The sequence below is a fragment of the Diplotaxodon limnothrissa genome, linkage group LG20 (genome assembly GCF_057381915.1).
Source record: "Diplotaxodon limnothrissa isolate DT_005_m linkage group LG20, D_limnothrissa_male_GT1.1, whole genome shotgun sequence".
In the NCBI taxonomy this organism is placed as follows: Eukaryota; Metazoa; Chordata; class Actinopteri; order Cichliformes; family Cichlidae; genus Diplotaxodon; species Diplotaxodon limnothrissa.
The window spans coordinates 9,768,565-9,784,716 of NC_140615.1; the positions used below are offsets into that span (position 1 = coordinate 9,768,565).

General features: G+C 41.7%; 1 protein-coding gene across 1 annotated transcript in view; it reads right to left on the reverse strand.

Moving 5' to 3' along the window:
- Positions 1-16,152, reverse strand: part of celsr3 (cadherin, EGF LAG seven-pass G-type receptor 3) — a 140,702-nt gene that overhangs the window by 57,908 nt on the left and 66,642 nt on the right. Inside the window, exons 10-14 of the mRNA XM_085344253.1 lie at positions 14,727-14,852; positions 13,536-13,705; positions 12,645-12,830; positions 10,088-10,198; positions 7,607-7,775 (exon numbers count right to left, since the gene is read on the reverse strand). Coding sequence (XP_085200379.1) covers positions 7,607-7,775; positions 10,088-10,198; positions 12,645-12,830; positions 13,536-13,705; positions 14,727-14,852 — 762 coding nt within the window. The remainder of the gene's footprint in view (positions 1-7,606; positions 7,776-10,087; positions 10,199-12,644; positions 12,831-13,535; positions 13,706-14,726; positions 14,853-16,152) is intronic.

The following is a 16,152-nucleotide window of genomic DNA, read 5'->3' on the forward strand; positions in this document are numbered from 1 at the left end:
AAGGGAGGGGCAGGTAACCCCTCCCTGGGGCCAGCTCCCCCGCTGACCCCAGTAGGCACTCCCACCCTCCGCGACCCGCCAGGGAAGGGGGGCCCAGGCCCATCAGACCGGGGCCCAGTGCAGTAGCGCCCTCCGGCTCCACAGAGCCCTGGACAGTCCACCCAACCCCACCACAGAGAAAACTGCACCCACCCCACCATCCACACATCTTCCAGACTACATAAGACGGTAAACGCCCAGGCTGAGATCTTCCTCCACCTCTCCTGTATCTCCCCCTCCCGCAGAGAGTTCCTGAAGAGAAGAAAGCTCCTGCAAGATGTGACCATCCCCCCCACCAGATGAAGAGCCCCCCAGGCGGCTCGACGCACCGGCGGCACCCTGCTCCAGGGCCGGGCCCCCATGCACCCACCCGCCCACAACCCCGGCAACACACCAACCAGGACCCAAGCCCCCGAGGCCCGGCCCGGGCCCCAGCCCAGAGACGGAGCGCCCCCAGAACCTCACGCCCATCCCGGACCCACCCAGGGGCAGCCAGGTCGCCAGGTCAGTAACCCACGTCCGTCAGCACAGACCCTCCCCTAGCCCCGCTGCACGCAGCCGCGAGGAAACAGTCACCTGAGAGCCAACAGAGCCCCCAACCGGACGTGACCGCTACCCCGGGTTGAGCCCCCCAAGGAAGATGCCTCCGGGGAACCCCCCGACGCCCTAAGCCTGTCCCTACCCCCTCACCAATCACAACAGTGAAGGCGGGACCAAACTATGACCCCCCCACCCCTACTAGGTGATGGAGCTGATAAAAGGGGCCCAGAGCAATTGATCTAATGTGGTGGCAGAGGCTGTGTCAAGACTAATGTAATCTAATAGATAATTTCTATATTGGTTAGAATTAAGATTATTTTTATTTTTCCAGTTCATGAGGACTGTTTTCTTGGCTATGCATAGGGCAGTGAAGATCATATGGGCTATATTCTTTTCTGAAGTGACATTATCTAAGCTGCCCAGTAGACACACTAAGGGGGAAGTTGGAATGTTACATTTCAGACACTTTGATAAGTCTTCACATATCTCGCGCCAAAACTTTTGCACTGGTGGACAGAACCAAAGAGCGTGGATGTAATTGTCTGGTGTATTGCCTTGACAGTGTGAGCAGTTGTTGGAAGATGTAAAGCCCATCTTGAACATCCGATGACCTGTATAGTGCACTCTATGAAGTATTTTGTATTGTATTAATTGCAGACTGGGATTTTTAATCAATTTGAAAGTTTTTAAGCAAATCTGAGACCAGAAGTTTTGGTCTAGGTTGACTGATAAATCTGCTTCCCACTTGGCAGTAGGAAGGGATATTGATTCATCTAATTTAGAAAGTGTTCTGTATATTTTAGATAATAATTTGGGGGATTTAAGAGTAAAAAAATGTGCCGCACTTAGTGGTGTTTGTAATTCAACTTGACTGAGGTTAAATTTCTTTTTTACTATGGATTTAATTTGTTGATATTCTAAAAACCTTGTCTTGTTGATCCCATATTGTTCAACTAGTCTGTCAAATGGAATAAATTCTGTTCCCTCTAATATATGTTCTAAGTATTTAATTCCTTTACAACTCCATTCTGGGAAATTAATCATATTATTGTTTTGTAATATGTCAGGGTTATTCCAGATAGGTGTACGTTTGCAAGGGATTAATGAAGACTCCGTTATTTTTAGAAACTCCCACCATGCTGTTAGAGAAAAGCTGATGTTGATACTTTTAAAGCATTCATGTCTTTTGATGTTTGAGCTAATAAATGGTAGGTCTGAAATCTCTAGATCCTTGCATAGTGCCTGTTCAACATCTAGCCAGGGCTCAACTAAGAAGGTATGTTTTAACCATTCTGAGATGAACTGAAGCCTGTTGGCTAAGAAGTATTGGTGAAAATTAGGCAGATCTAATCCTCCTCTATCCTTGGTTCTTTGTAGCGTTTTTAAGCTAATACGCGGGGGTTTATCTTTCCAAAGGAATTTGGAAATATATGAATCCAGAGATCTGAACCAATCTTGTGATGGTTTGTTAGGGATCATCAAAAATAAGTAATTTATTTTTGGCAAGATCATCATTTTTATAGTGGCGACCCTTCCCATGAGTGATATGGGTAAAGATTTCCATCTAGTCAGATCGCCTTCTACTTTCTTTAGAAGTGGGATGTGGTTTAGTTTAGTTAAGTCTGAAAGCTTAGGAGAGACATTAATACCTAAATATTTAATATTTCCGGATTGCAGTGGGGCAGAGGAAGAATTATGGAAGGAGCAGTTAATGGGGAGAACTGTAGATTTTGGCCAGTTAATTGAATAATCTGAAACTCTTGAAAACCAGTTTATTAAAGTAATTACCTCAGAGAGGTTGGTTTGTGTGTTTTGCAGAAAAAGCAACACATCATCCGCATAGAGACTGATTTTATGTTCTATGTTCTTACATGTTATGCCCTTAATTGTTGTAGCCTGTCTAAATGCTGCTGCTAGAGGTTCGATAAAAATTGCAAAAAGTGAAGGGGAGAGTGGGCATCCCTGTCTGGTGCCCCTCAGGAGACAGAAGCTGGAGGATGTCTGGTCATTTGTTCTGATACGAGCCGTTGGGGAATTGTATAATATTCTTATCCAGTTTATGAAAGAGTTTCCAAAACCAAATTTGTGTAAAGTTGCGAATAAAAATTTCCAATTAACTCTGTCAAATGCTTTTTCTGCATCTAGAGATAATATTATGGTTTCGATGTTTTTATCGTATGAGTAGTCTATTAAATTAAGTAATCTACGAGTGTTTGTTGAGGAGTGCCGACCTTTTATGAAACCAGTTTGGTCAGGATGAATTAAGAGGGGGGTCATTTTCTCTAATCTCTTTGAGAGAGCTTTGCAGATTATTTTAAGGTCTACATTTAAAAGAGAAATTGGACGATAGCTTGAGGGAAATAAAGGGTCTTTGCCTGGTTTTAGCAGGAGACTAATGTTGGCAGAATTCATATTTGGTGGTAGTCTGCCCTTTTCCTCGATTTCCTGCAACATGCTGTGGAATACTGGTGCCAAAATTGTCCAGAATTCTTTGTAGAATTCTGCAGGGAAGCCGTCTGGACCTGGAGCCTTATTATTGGGCATACTTATCAGGGCTTCCTGGAGTTCACTTGGCGTCAGTGGCGAATCCAGTTCCATTGCTTGACTGTCTAGTAATTTTGGAAGAGTTACGTTGTCAAGAAACAGATCAATTTCATTTTTAGATGGGTTTATTTGTGGTGAGTATAAAGTTTCATAGAAATCCCTAAAAATGTTGTTTATTCTTCCAGGATCATATATTGTGTTCCCCGATAAATCTTTAGCAGCACATATAGTTATTTTTTCTTTATTTATTTTTAGCTGGTTAGCTAGAAATCGACCTGATTTGTTACTGTGTTCAAAATTCTGCAAGCGAAGTCTTTGTATAAGGAATTGTGTTTTTTTATTAATAGTTTCATTTAATTCTAGTTTTGTTTTGCATATTTTGTTCAATGTTTCCTGATCTTGGTGGGACGCGTAGGCTTCTTCTAGTGTTTTGATGTTTTTTTCTAATTCCTGAATATTTTTGTTTTCTTCTTTCTTTTTGTGTGATGAGAAAGAAATTATTTTACCTCTCATCACAGCTTTCCCTGCTTCCCATAGAACAGAAGCAGATATTCCGGGAGTGTCATTAAAGTCTAAATATGAAGTCCATTCCTTTTTAAAGTATTTAATAAAGTCTTCATCTTTAAGTAGTGATATATTAAATCTCCAGTTTTTACTTGGCGTAGTATTATTCTTGTGCATTAGTGTTAAAGATACAGGAGCATGATCACTGACAGCTATAGGATGAATCTCAGTGTCTGAAATGTCACACAGCAGTGAGCTGCTGACCAAAAAATAATCCAGACGAGAGTAAGAGTGATGAACATGCGAGAAAAAAGTATATTCCTTACTGGTGGGGTGAAGAGAGCGCCATGCATCGCAAAGACCAAAGTCGTTCATATACTGTTTGATTATATTTGTGGACTGCCAATTACGCTGAGTTCCTGTTGTGTTGAGCCTATCCACGTGTCACTAGTGTTTTCAGGCTGTTTGATTTGACTTTCTCGTGCCCTCTTTTTTTCCCCTTCCTTCCTCCAAACTTTGTGTTTTTCATTTTTTTACACTATTTCTGTCACCCGCCTTTTTCTGTTCATTAATCATTAATATTTTCACTCCCTTTGTTCCTCCTCTGCATTTTTCATCTTTCAATTGTTTTTTTTCCTCGCTGCATCTCTCTATACAGTATACACTTTCCTTACTCTCTCCTCTGTCTCTTTACTTCTCCACCCCTCTCCTTCTCTTTTAATCATATTCCTTTCCTCCACATTAATTCCACCTCATTATATTCACCTTACTAAGGAGCTTTTGGAAGTTAGCCTGCAGTCGGTCTCTTTCTCTTGGTCTCAGGTGGATGGGGACTCATTATGCAAACCCAAATATCAGTTTAACCCAGTTACAGCACTGGGAGACACCTACGCATATGGACACATTATAATTACTCCCCTTTTTTGTTGTTTCTCAGTAAGCCGGCTTCTTTAACCTTTTACTCTCAAACCTCAGCTATTTTACATTGAATGTCTACAATGGTCAAAACTTTAGACCATTTTGCCTGGCTTGGAGTGGAAAATAACCAGAGGTGGGACCAAGTCATTGTTTTGCAAGTCTCAAGTAAGTCTCAAGTCTTTATCCTCAAGTCTCAAGTCAAGTCTCAAGTAATGTCAGGCAAGTCAGAGTCGAGTCTCAAGTCACTGGTGTAAAAGTCCGAGTCAAGTCTCAAGTCTGAAACTTTGAATTTCAAGTCCTTTCGAGTCTTTAAAAAAAAAAAAAAAAAAAAGCATGTTGCAGTTATGCTAAATGTAAATATTAGACCATGTAATTTTAAAATCTGTGTTTTTCTCAACACATGACAAAATAGTGAACTTAGAAAATATACACAAATTGTAAAATTGCACCTCTTTAAAATGCAGCTCAATTAAACCTAGCTCCAAGAATAATTTTCACCGACGGTTCTGAGATAAGCTGCATGTTATTCTTGGATGCGGTTGTAGGACCAGCTTTAAAATCGCATGACAAAAATATCATACATATTAAAAAAAACTGCATCACCAACGTAGCCTGGACAACATTTGCTAGTTAGATGAAGTCAGCTATCTCATCGTAGCATATTTATATGCATATTTATAATCATACGGTTCTTGGAGTGAGTGCATACACTCATGAAGTTTAGTAACTTCAGGTCACTGCAACAAGCCCAGGTACAGTTTACCGACAGATGGGTGCAGGACCTTGAAATGCACCGTGTAGAACGAAAGACCATCGTACATATCATAAGTTTACCAGTCTCACAAATTGTCGTCATAAATACACATTCCTTAACCGTTTATTAATAGGACCTTTGAGCTCAACGGTAATTAATTAGTAGTGGAAATAATTTCTGGTAGCATCACAGAAATGTAGCAGTGACAATAATATTGTATGCTGTAATCGTACTGGGCAATTAGTGATACAAAAAACCTGTTTTATCCTGTGAATAAAAGTATATGTTTTTGTCAGTGTACCATAATAACAGAAGCGAAACGCAATATTGTGTCAGGACAATTCACTATTTATGCACAATAAATAAAGGAGCATAGCGCGACAATTTCTGTTCAGCGCCAGACTTGCTTGTAACCTATATCACCAATTATGTTAAGAAAAATGACGCATTAACTACAACAGCAGACTGACCTTTGTGTAAATGCTTGGAGCAGACTAACCTGTGAGCTGGAGTGTTCTGGGACGTTATATTTGATCTTTGAATGGCTGCAATCCAGGACACCCGTCGCCTCTTTGTTACTTCGGAAACATGGCTCGAACAATTTCTCTTCAACGACGTAATCCGATAACAACCGATCTCTTTACCCGTCGGCTTCCCATGGCTGTCATGCGACCGGCTATTGCAGTTAATAATACAACAGCTTCTTGACATTTTTGTGTTTCTTTTTATCGCTGTATAACTGATTTTAATTGAAAGCCTAGTACCGCTTGCCACGAGTTCCCAGAATCCTTTGCGGTTCTACCCGTGAATGACGTCACATTTTCAATCTCTATATAATATGCATGTTAAATTTTATATTTGGGGTAAAATATCAAGTCTTTTCAAGTAAACCGGTTCAAGTCCAATTCAAGTCCCAAGTCATTGGTGTAAAAGTCCAAGTCAAGTCACAAGTCTTAGAACATTTTTTCAAGTCAAGTCTAAAGTCATAAAATTAATGACTCGAGTCTGACTCGAGTCCAAGTCATGTGACTCGAGTCCACACCTCTGAAAATAACAATGGAAAATACTTTTTGGTGTGTTACATTTTGTCTGTTAATCTATTCATTTTACAACAATCACATCACATCAATCCTTTTTAGCATTTTTGTAGTTGTTTTTTGGGAGTGGGGTACTATGACTATTAGTTTCACCTGTAGTGAAAAAGTTAGCGGTGATGTTGTGTCTTCACATTTAATAAGAGACTTGTTAAATGTGCTGATCTTTGTTTTAGGTGTTACAAATTCACATATTTCTGTGAACATGTTGCATTATTCTGTAGCTGTAAGACCGAGGGTGGGAAAAAAAATGCATACTACATTTACCAGACGTTGGTTAAGGCAGGAGACGGGACAAAGATGGTGAAGCAATCTTAAATTTTTTTATTTATTTATTTATTTTGGGGGAGGGGTCCATTTAGGGGTGGGAGGAGCATTATGTCACAAAATTATCTGACTGTACGAAGAACTGACTCAGATCGACTGCAGTCACTCTCATACAGATTGCCAAGCCATCTGTAATCAGTCTAAGTCTGTCTGAACTGAGGAGTGCAACTTGTCTGCAACACATCTCTTTGCATTATAGGACTCAATTTAGCTGGTTGCTAACCGGCTCTACTTACATCCCTATATAAAAGCAAGGTTGCCAAGTGTCTATATAATTTTTCCGTTAAATCATCTTTTTTGTAGCAATTATGTCACCATTTGTGGAGGAATTTCTGAATTTCTATTTCAAATCTATGGCTGGTTCTGGCTGGACTCTGAATGTGAGTAGTGAATTTGTGTACATGTGGACGGTAACAGATTTGCAACAGGTGGAAACAGACTTGTGATTTTTCATGATTTATCGGTTAACTGTTGTGTTATCACAAACAGACTATAAGTAATTGCCAAACCTCATGCTGTTTTACCGCTGTCTTGACGTACCAAAATTACTTTGAACAGTCACATTTCACTCGTGCCACGGTCTCCAGTAACTGTTTTCCTTAGTGTGACGGTAGCATGAAAACGACACACTAACACTTATATTAAATAAATTTTTTTACAAACCTACAACATTCGTACATACGCGTTCATCAAGCCAATAATGGCACAGTTTTACATCACAAGTCAAAATATTAGTAATTTTTTCCTGAACAAAAAGGTTGTTTTTAAAAATGGTTAATAACTCGAGATCCCCAGCATACTGCATGTTAGTTTACATCTGTAAATAGACGTCTCTATACTTCGCATCAAGCTCAACTGCAAAGCCCACACCATCTGCTTCACTCACCGGGTTCACATAGACAGGTGTGCCTCTCCCATTGGTCGGAACAACGGCTATGAGCTGGACAGGGAGACGAGAGGCAGGGATTACCGACACTGCAGCCAGTTTCCACTTTGACAGCTCTAGAGGGGCGGGGCAGAGCGGGGGCGTCCGGTCTCACGCCTAATCGAACGCCCTGTAGGAAGAGAAAGTGAGGGTCACGTTACCTCAACACAACACACAAAAACAATAGCAGCTGTATTAGCGTATTCACCGGCCTATCCCAGAGTCATTTTTTACTTTTATTTTTTATCTTCACTGTATTTTGGATTACCCCAGAAATTAAAGCTGTCCTCAAGCAGAAGAGGAGGGCCTTCAAATCCATAGACAAAGAGGAGTTGAAAAGGGTGCAGAGAGAGTTGAGGGGACTGATAAGGAATGGGAAGGACAGCTACAGGCAGAAGATGGAGAACCAGCTTCAGCAAAACAACGTTGGTGAAGTCTGGAGAGGCCTCAGAACCATCTCAGGCCACAAACAGCAGAACTCTCTGCCTGGTAGGGATGTGAGGTGGGCAAATGAACTGAATCATTTCTTCAACAGATTTGATTCAACCATGAGACAGTCTACAACATCGGCTGCAGACTCACCCACCCCCACTGCTGCTGTTCCACCTCAGACACTTCACACCTCCTCTATTCACCCTGCTCACTCCTCCCCACCCCCAACAACAGCATCCAATACACACTCAACACAAGGCTCCAGCCTGTCTCTCTCAACCACCCAGGTTAGGAGGGAACTGAGGAGGATTAATGGCAAGAAGGCAGCGGGCCCAGATGGCATCAGCTCGAGGGTCGTCAGGTCCTGCGCGGACCAACTGTGTGGGGTGATGGAGCACCTCTTCAACCTGAGCCTGAGGTTGGGAAGAGTCCCACAGCTCTGGAAAACCTCCTGTGTTGTACCAGTGCCAAAGACTTCACGCCCCAAGGACCTCAACAGCTACAGGCCGGTGGCTCTGACATCCCACCTGATGAAGACCCTGGAGCGGTTGGTCCTGGCTCAGCTTTGGCGCCTAACAAGCTCATCACTGGACCCACTTCAGTTTGCCTACCAGCCTGGCATTGGAGCGGATGATGCCGTCATTCACCTCCTACATCGTTCCCTCGCTCACCTGGAGACCGCTGGAAGCACTGTGAGAATCATGTTCTTTGATTTCTCCAGTGCCTTCAACACCATTCTTCCCTCGGTTCTGAAGGACAAGCTGGAGAACTCTGGAGTGGACCATCACCTCACTACCTGGATTTTGGACTACCTCACCGACCGACCACAGTATGTGAGGACTCAGGGCTGTGTGTCGGACAGGGTCGTCTGCAGTACGGGGGCCCCACAGGGAACGGTTCTGGCTCCGTTCCTCTTCACCATCTACACTGCAGACTTCTCCCACAATTCCACCCAGTGCTTCCTGCAGAAGTTCTCTGATGACTCTGCAATAGTCGGCCTCATCACTGATGGGGACGACAAGGAGTACAGAGGACTGACTCAAGACTTTGTGGACTGGTGCCAGCTGAACTACCTCCAGATCAATGCCAGTAAAACCAAGGAGCTGGTGGTAGACTTCCGCAGGCACAAGCATTCTCCACTGCAACCACTGAACATCCAGGGTATGGACATTGAGGCTGTGGACAGCTACAGGTACCTTGGTGTTCATCTGAACAACAGACTGGACTGGACTCATAACTCAGACGCCCTCTACAGGAAAGGGCAGAGCAGGCTGTACCTGCTGCGGAGACTCAGGTCGTTTGGGGTGGAGGGCCCACTCCTGAAGACCTTCTATGACTCTGTGGTGGCTTCTGCTATCTTTTATGGTGTGGTCTGCTGGGGCGGCAGCATCTCTGCTGGGGACAGGAAGAGACTGAACAGGGTGATCCGAAGGGCCAGCTCTGTTCTAGGATGCCCTCTGGACCCAGTGGAGGTGGTGAGTGACAGGAGAATGGCGGCTAAGCTGTCATCCCTGTTGGACAACGTCTCCCACCCCATGCAGCAGACTGTGACAGCACTGAGCAGCTCCTTCAGTGGGAGACTGCGGCACCCACGGTGTGGGACGGAGAGATTTCGCAGGTCTTTCCTCCCCACTGCTGTCAGACTCCACAACAAAGACTTTAACTGAACAAACACACACATCCACACATGTGCAATAACACTAAGTGCAATAATCTTTTCTGGCATCGTTGTATTTTTACTCAGTTGTATATAGCATTCGTATTCTATTTTTATCTTATTGTATATTTTTATTCTATTTTATTCTACTGTATATAGTATATTATTTTATTCTATTCTGTACAGCTGTGTACTGTATTTATTCTTATTGTATTCGAATTTTTGCGTCATAACTTTTGCACTGTCCACTTCCTGCTGTGACAAAACAAATTTCCCACGTATGGGACTAATAAAGGTTATCTTATCTTATCTTATCTTATCTTATCTTATGAGTTAAAAACTCCATCCTTTACCTGTATGCATCCTCTTATCCCGTTCTGAACCTCCCCAGATCCCAGCACTCCTCCAACATGCAGATGTTTCACCTTCAAACCATGAATCTCATTTCCCACTATCACTGTTCCCTAATGGGGAAAGAAGGAAAGAGGTGGGGGAACAGATGGAGACAGGAAAGGAAAAGAATATGATTATTAATAGCAGCAAACACACTCAGCAATGAAGGGTAAAAAAAAAATAGTTACAAGCTAGTGACCATCAGTAAAAACATAATTAAAAAGATGTTTCTGTTATGAGTTTACATCAAAATGAACTGAAAAAGATACGATTTTTTTCCCTGGAAGGATTATTGATTTCCAGAAACCGCTATATTGTTATTTACCGATATATCAGCGAGCAGCGCCAGGTTATTATGAGGCTTGTGTCAGTCAAATAGAAGGGGAGGTGGAGAGGAGCGTGAAAAGAATTCGACTGAATGATTGGCTTCATTAAACAGAAGAAAACCATAATATGCAATCACTGCAGAGAAGGTCAATGCTCAAGTGATAACTCCAGCAGAATTGTGAAGAAATGTTGACAGGCAACTTGGCTTGCGAGGATCATGAAAGCAAAATCAATGAGCCGCATTCATCACCGTTTCAGCAGCAGTAGAAGATGCTAAAATGGAAGCTGAGATATGTCTGATAACAGCGGCACATGTGCCAAAACCCCTTTCAAAGGCAACTGCCGTTTAATTGTTTAATAATTTTGTATTTGAAATGTTTTTCTGCACCATTTGCTCAGTGTGCTACTTGATGCACTTTGGAGAATAGCCTGGTGAACTACAATGAACAGATGAAAGACATAACGTGCTGACAGACGATTTAGGGAATAGCACGACATAAAAACACGACAAAGGCTGTTTGTGTTTGCTTAAACCGAGCCAAAGATGATTATAATACGGACGGTGGTTGTGCACGTGCTTCTCTGTGTTCATGTCACTGCCACATATGTACAGGCGCATACATCATACTAGCGCATGCACGGAAACAAACATCGCACAGTACAATCTGACATAATAATCCACCGGAGATTAGTGAAACGAGGATTAGAAGCCCACATCTTGGGGAGTCTGACGCTCTGCAGGATTTTAGAAAAACCTGTATATGTTCTAAACATTTATATGTATGTGCGTATGTGTGTGTGTTTCTTTGATATAGGCTTTGTATTTGTTTTAAAAAGGCAGGATGTTGTATAACACTGTCAAGGATTGTTAGGCAAAGAACGGAAGGAGGGAGAAGTAATAATGCAGTAAGAAATAAAAAGATAGGAAGATAACAAGGTTTACTTTTGATGAAATATACTTGAAATGTACTATGAATATACCTTAAGACGTGTGTGAAATACGTTTTTGTATGTTCCAAAGACTTTTTTCATGTAATGCGAATTATACCCATGGCTCATATGTAAGGTAAATTAAGGAAAATGAACTCCAACATTAGAATCTCAGCTGAAAATTTAACCCTGCATAACATTGCTTTCAAAAACGCAGACTGCAAGAGTACTTTATTAAGCACCTGTTGACCAAGCACGCCAAAACCTTGCCATTTCCTTTTAGCTGCTATGTATGCCAGTATTTTTAAGATTAGACACAAAGCTTTTTATTTCAATAAAGCTTACAGTTAGGGCTGATTAGGTGACCCTGAACTAGCTCCTTCTCATGTTACAATGAGCTCAGTCTGCTGAAGGACTTTCTGTAACGCGCTGATTATTTCTTCTCCACTGACGTCTTTTTCCCCTCCATGTGTTTATACATCACTGCATATCATTATATGTGTCCTCCGTCTCCCTATGTTCTTTTTTTTACTTTTCTCTCCAACCCATCCCTCAGCCAATTGCAGCAGATGGCTGCCCTTCCCTGAGCATGGTTTCATCCTGTTGAAAGGGAGTTCTTCCTTCCCACCGTTGCCTAGTGCTGCTTACAAGGGGTTGTCTGATTGGTGGTTTTCGCAAAAATTCACCAGCCCAATCTACAATAAACTAATATCTTTCTTAATTTAAGGAATTCATACAATTGGTTATTTATTTATTCATGTTTAGCATCCTAAAATACATCCTTCATCGCTTTGGCTCAAAGCAGGAAGTGAGAGAGACGTCTGTACTTATGGGGACATTCTGGATTAGAGGAAATTAAATAGGTTTGCTTTCCTCGATTCATATTAAATGCTTTAAAATTTCAATTAAGTACTTCTCTGGCGATTACACCGAATAATATAGCCCATCAAGGAGCTGCAGATTTCAAACAGACAGAATAAATGGAGAATTACAACTGGAAAAAAAGAATTGCCTCTTTTAATTTGAACACAGTCAAAAAAATTAATTTTTAAGCCAAATTAAGCCTTATTGATTTCATAAAGCAGATACGACAAAAAACCTTCTTATTCATTTAAACTATGCTTGCAGGATAAATTTAATATTTAATTTACTTTTTTTTCAAGCTATTAAAGGACTTTAATTTCCCCCCCTTTAAAAAAATCGACTGTACTATGTGCCTCTAGTGTAAGTGTGCTCGATTTCGATGATAATTTGCACTACCTGATAGAGTCCGAAGTCCAGCCGCAGTGTGGCGACATAGCGAGTCTCGCGGCCACTGCGAACGTCTCGCAGCTCCAGCTGGAGGTCGTGCCACCGGCCGTCTGCCACTTGAACCTGATCCAACCGCAAACGCACCGGTCTGGTTGAGCCGCGGGTCACCGAAAAGACCAGCTGACCATTAATTACCTGATGAGAGCGAGAAGAATAAATGAATAAATAAAATTCGCAAATCACATTAAAAGAAAAACAAAAAGAAGAAAAAAGAGGGAGAGGGAGAAAAAAACGATCCACTGCTATGACTGTGTGAGTGTGACTGTGTGTAGGAGCGTGAAATCCGACGTCTTGGCTCAGCTTCCACCGAGATTCTGCTAATTTAAAACACTCTTTGGATTTAACATCTGAAACTTAACGTATATAAACAAGCTCAAATTGTGTTTAAGCCTAAATGCAGTTAAAGCTTTTTGAGTTTCTGGTGATAGTGGAAAGGTTGGTGAAAGGAAGGGCACCATTTATAGATGTACTCACAATCAGTGTTTCAGACGGTGAAACATAAGAAGCTCCTTCAACACCAGATATGGATACTTTTAAAGAAATGTGAACTGCTTTCAGACTCCATGGAGCCTGGTGTTATTTAAAAGGGAACAGTAGTCCCAGCTGTAGACTCTTTTATTATTATTAAAATGTAAACCACTGAATTTCCACTAATACTACTTCTTCTTCTTTTGGCTGCTCCCTTTAAAGGTCGTCACAGCAGATTATCCCAATCCATCTCAGCCCATCCCTCCTCCGTCACATCAACCCTCTGCAGTTTTATCTTCAACATCCTCAATATCCCTCCTCCGCTAACCATCTCGACCTTGCCTCTTAAATGTTAAATGTGTTCGTGCCCACCTGGAACACCAGGCTGATATACTGGCCAGCCTGGGCCTGCAGCAAAGTCCCTTCACGGGCTCTGGTTCTGAACACCAGGCCGAGGTACCAGGGTGCGGAGATGGTTACGTCATTCTTCAGGTCCCACCAGAGGGCGCTGTTACCCAGAAAGCGGTGTACGTGTGTCATCACTGAGGCGAAGAGAAAAAAACGAAAATGAAAATTAGTGAAATTTCCGAAACAATTTCCAGATGATACTGTTGTCCTTATCCGTCAGTCGGCAACATAATTCTTGTAGTTGTTCACTTTAATATTGTGTGTTTTTCAAAGCACATGTAGCATCATCAGGACTATTGGTTTGTTGGTTTGAAGGACAAACAGACCATGTCTGTTCGGGCATGACGTGATCTTTAATGCATTTCATGCCCAAATAGCTTCCACAGTTGTTTGCTCTCTGTTGTTTAATTACCAATCAAAGGTATAAAAGCTTCCAAAATTAAATGATGAAACATATGTTACACTGCAGTCTCTGAAGTACAAACTAAGTCCCAGAACTTGTGAACATTTTTCACTGAGATCAATAAACACCATGTTTTTTTTCTTTTTTTCCCCTCAAGTGAATCTTGACGCTTTATTTCCCCTTAGAGTTGGACGTCTGTGCTCGCAATCAAGACATGCCAGTAAAAATAAATGAGTAAAACCACCTGGGCTAGTGAATGTCCACTCATGAGAGGGAAATCTCTAAAGGTTTATTACGGTTCAGTTATACACAGGAAATACAGCCAGATATCTAGTAACAACTGTCTCATGGGCTAAATTTATTCTTAGCTCAGTCTGTTGGACTGTATTTTTCCATCATCAATTCTTCCTTTTTATTTAAGACGGTGCATTCATATTATGCAGGTCAACACTCACTGAGCCACATTAAGTGAAAAGGTGTTATCTGGGGGATTTAAGCTTAGGTAAGCTGTGAACAAATTAATGAAGTGTTAGTATAATTACAGCCGAAAAACAAAGTCCTGTGAAAATCAGGTTTTAAAAATAAAACGTTAAAATCCCAGCCACTGCTAGAAAATGCTCGTTCCACCAGCAACTGTCTTGCTACTTACTAATAATTATGCTGAAGTGGCATGATAAAATTAACATTGTTAAAGGTTGCTATTAGTGTAGTTACTGTAGGGCTACGGGATAAGAAAAATCTCGGCCTCTTACCGTGGCTGCAGTCCTTCCCACCGTATCCTAGGGGACAGTCACAGGAGAAAGTCTCCCAGCTCACACTGCAGGTTCCTCCGTTCTGACACGGGTTGGACTTACAGAAGGGATGTTTGGCACTGCAGCCTAGTGGAAGCAGCAGAGATCACTGAAGTTATAAAAATGAATTGCAACATACTGTACATGATAAGTCTTCATGCTGTCACTGTGAGCTTTATAACATTACCCACACACACAAGCATTTTCAAAATAAAGTTCAACCGATTTTTTGGCTATTTGTTGGTCTGTTGGTATCATAATGACACCAGGAACGACAAATACCTACAATGACCAATAAATGATCAAATTAAAAGGTAAATAAGACTGGAGAAACACCCTTCAACCATGTAATGAGTGTTGATGTTACACTGTTTGTCCATCAGAGGGACCTCTACAAGTTCCCTGTTGCCAACAAGTCTTTGGAACGCCAAACACAACAACCCGCTGGTCAGGCAAAGCGTAATTAAATAAATAATTGACTAAAACAAATGTTAAGGAAATGTTTTTCTTTTTGGTATGCCTGAAAGAAATTGGCCAATATTTCTAAAACTCCTCTGTCGGAGTAATTCAGGGTGTTTAAAGTTTTCAGTCTAGTTAAAAACACTCAAAATTGAATGAAAAGTGGTGATCATCATTTTTATATGTTCAAGTGCATAGTGTGGAGGATGTCATAAGGCCTTGAGGCAATCGGATGTAAAACACAATATTTCTGAGTGTTTTATGTTTAAATCGGACAGATTTGGTAAATGGCCTGCATTTGTATAGCGCTTTTCTAGTCCATAGGACCCCAAAGCGCTTTACACTACATTCAGTCATCCACCCATTCACACACTGGCGATAGCAAGCTACATTGTAGCCACAGGTGCCCTGGGGCGCACTGACAGAGGCGAGGCTGCCGGACACAGGCGCCACCGGGCCCTCTGACCACCACCAGTAGGCAAACACGGGGTTAGTATCTTGCCCAAGGATATTTGGCATGCAGCCAGGGTGCAGCCTGGGATCGAACCACCGACCTTCTGATTAGTGGCTGACCTGCTCTGCCACCTGAGCTACAGCCACCCTGTAACTGTTTGCCCTGAATGCGACTGGAAGGTTAAAAGTCATCAAAAATACGATATGAAAATGAAAGATATGCAAACAGTTACACATAGTAGCACAACAAAACAATGATGTATAACAAATGTTTTCCTTTCATTTCACTGACTATAATAAAAAGTAATGCAAGCACCCAGTCCACCAGTGAAAATCCAATTTCAGTGCAATGAAGCCTAACTATATATGACTATATGTGAAGAAGTGGCTCTACCCCATTATTGTTTCCTATAATGTTTAGAAGCACAAAGTGGTTCGTAGCACACAAACCCTTAAAAGCTACTTCATTTAAATA